Below are 764 nucleotides of genomic sequence, written 5' to 3'. Positions count from 1 at the left end.
GGCCGGTAAGCGGGCGGTGGGCCGGACCAGGCCTGCCGGGCATCCGCCTGAGACCGCACCGCGCGGACCCGCGGGAGAGCTGCCACCCCTCCACCTGGCTCCAGCGCGGGGGTGCAGAGGGGTCTCCTGGACTGAGCCAGGCCACCTGCTCGCGGTCAGCAGCAGGGCCGGGACCAGTCAGGGCTTTTGGGTCCAAACCCCCGGTCCTGCACATGTGAGCCCCCTCCAAGCTGCAGTCCCGCCCTTCTCGCTCTCTGCTTGCCGTCGGGGAGGCTCCACTAGCCCAGCTTGCTGGCCCAGGGCTGGCAACCTGTCCAGGGGTGGTCCAGGGGCCTCTGCCCCGCCCTCACTCAGCGCCCACCCTGGTACCCGGGCCCTCTTGCTGGGGCGCTTCTGCACCGCGGGCACCCGCACACCTGGGTGTTCTCCTGGGCTCTGGACTGGCCCTGCTCCCACCCTCGGGGCTGTGGGAAGAGCTGCTGAAGGCTGTGTGACCCGTGGGTCTTCCCTCTCCTGGGACCCAGTGCTTCTCTGGGCTCCGGGAGGATTTCTTCTCTCCATCAGAGCTCGCTTGCCCACACCCACTGGGCCAGCAGGGAGAGGGAGAGGCGGGCAGGAGAAATTTCCACGGGGAGACCATCACTGAGCCCCAGAGCCCCCACCGTGGTCCCCCAGCATCCGGGGTGGGCCAGCACCTCCTGAGCCTCAGTGCCTGCTGGGCTTCTGTTTGCCTGGACCCTTTTCTAGACCTTTGGAAGCAGGCC

The 764-nt window shown here is 68.8% G+C and overlaps 1 protein-coding gene across 1 annotated transcript in view; it reads right to left on the bottom strand.

Moving 5' to 3' along the window:
• The window catches only part of ESPNL (espin-like), a 22145-nt gene extending 21931 nt beyond the window's left edge, over positions 1 to 214 (bottom strand). The window contains 1 exon segment of the mRNA XM_010862069.1: positions 60 to 214. Within this exon segment, the coding sequence (XP_010860371.1) occupies positions 60 to 214 (155 nt within the window).
• Between the last annotated feature and the right edge of the window lie 550 nt (positions 215 to 764).

This window comes from Bison bison, unplaced genomic scaffold (assembly GCF_000754665.1).
Source record: "Bison bison bison isolate TAMUID 2011002044 unplaced genomic scaffold, Bison_UMD1.0 scf7180017864475, whole genome shotgun sequence".
NCBI lineage: Eukaryota > Metazoa > Chordata > Mammalia > Artiodactyla > Bovidae > Bison > Bison bison.
Note: the sequence above shows the minus strand (reverse complement) of the source record. Positions and strands in the feature narration are given on the sequence as shown.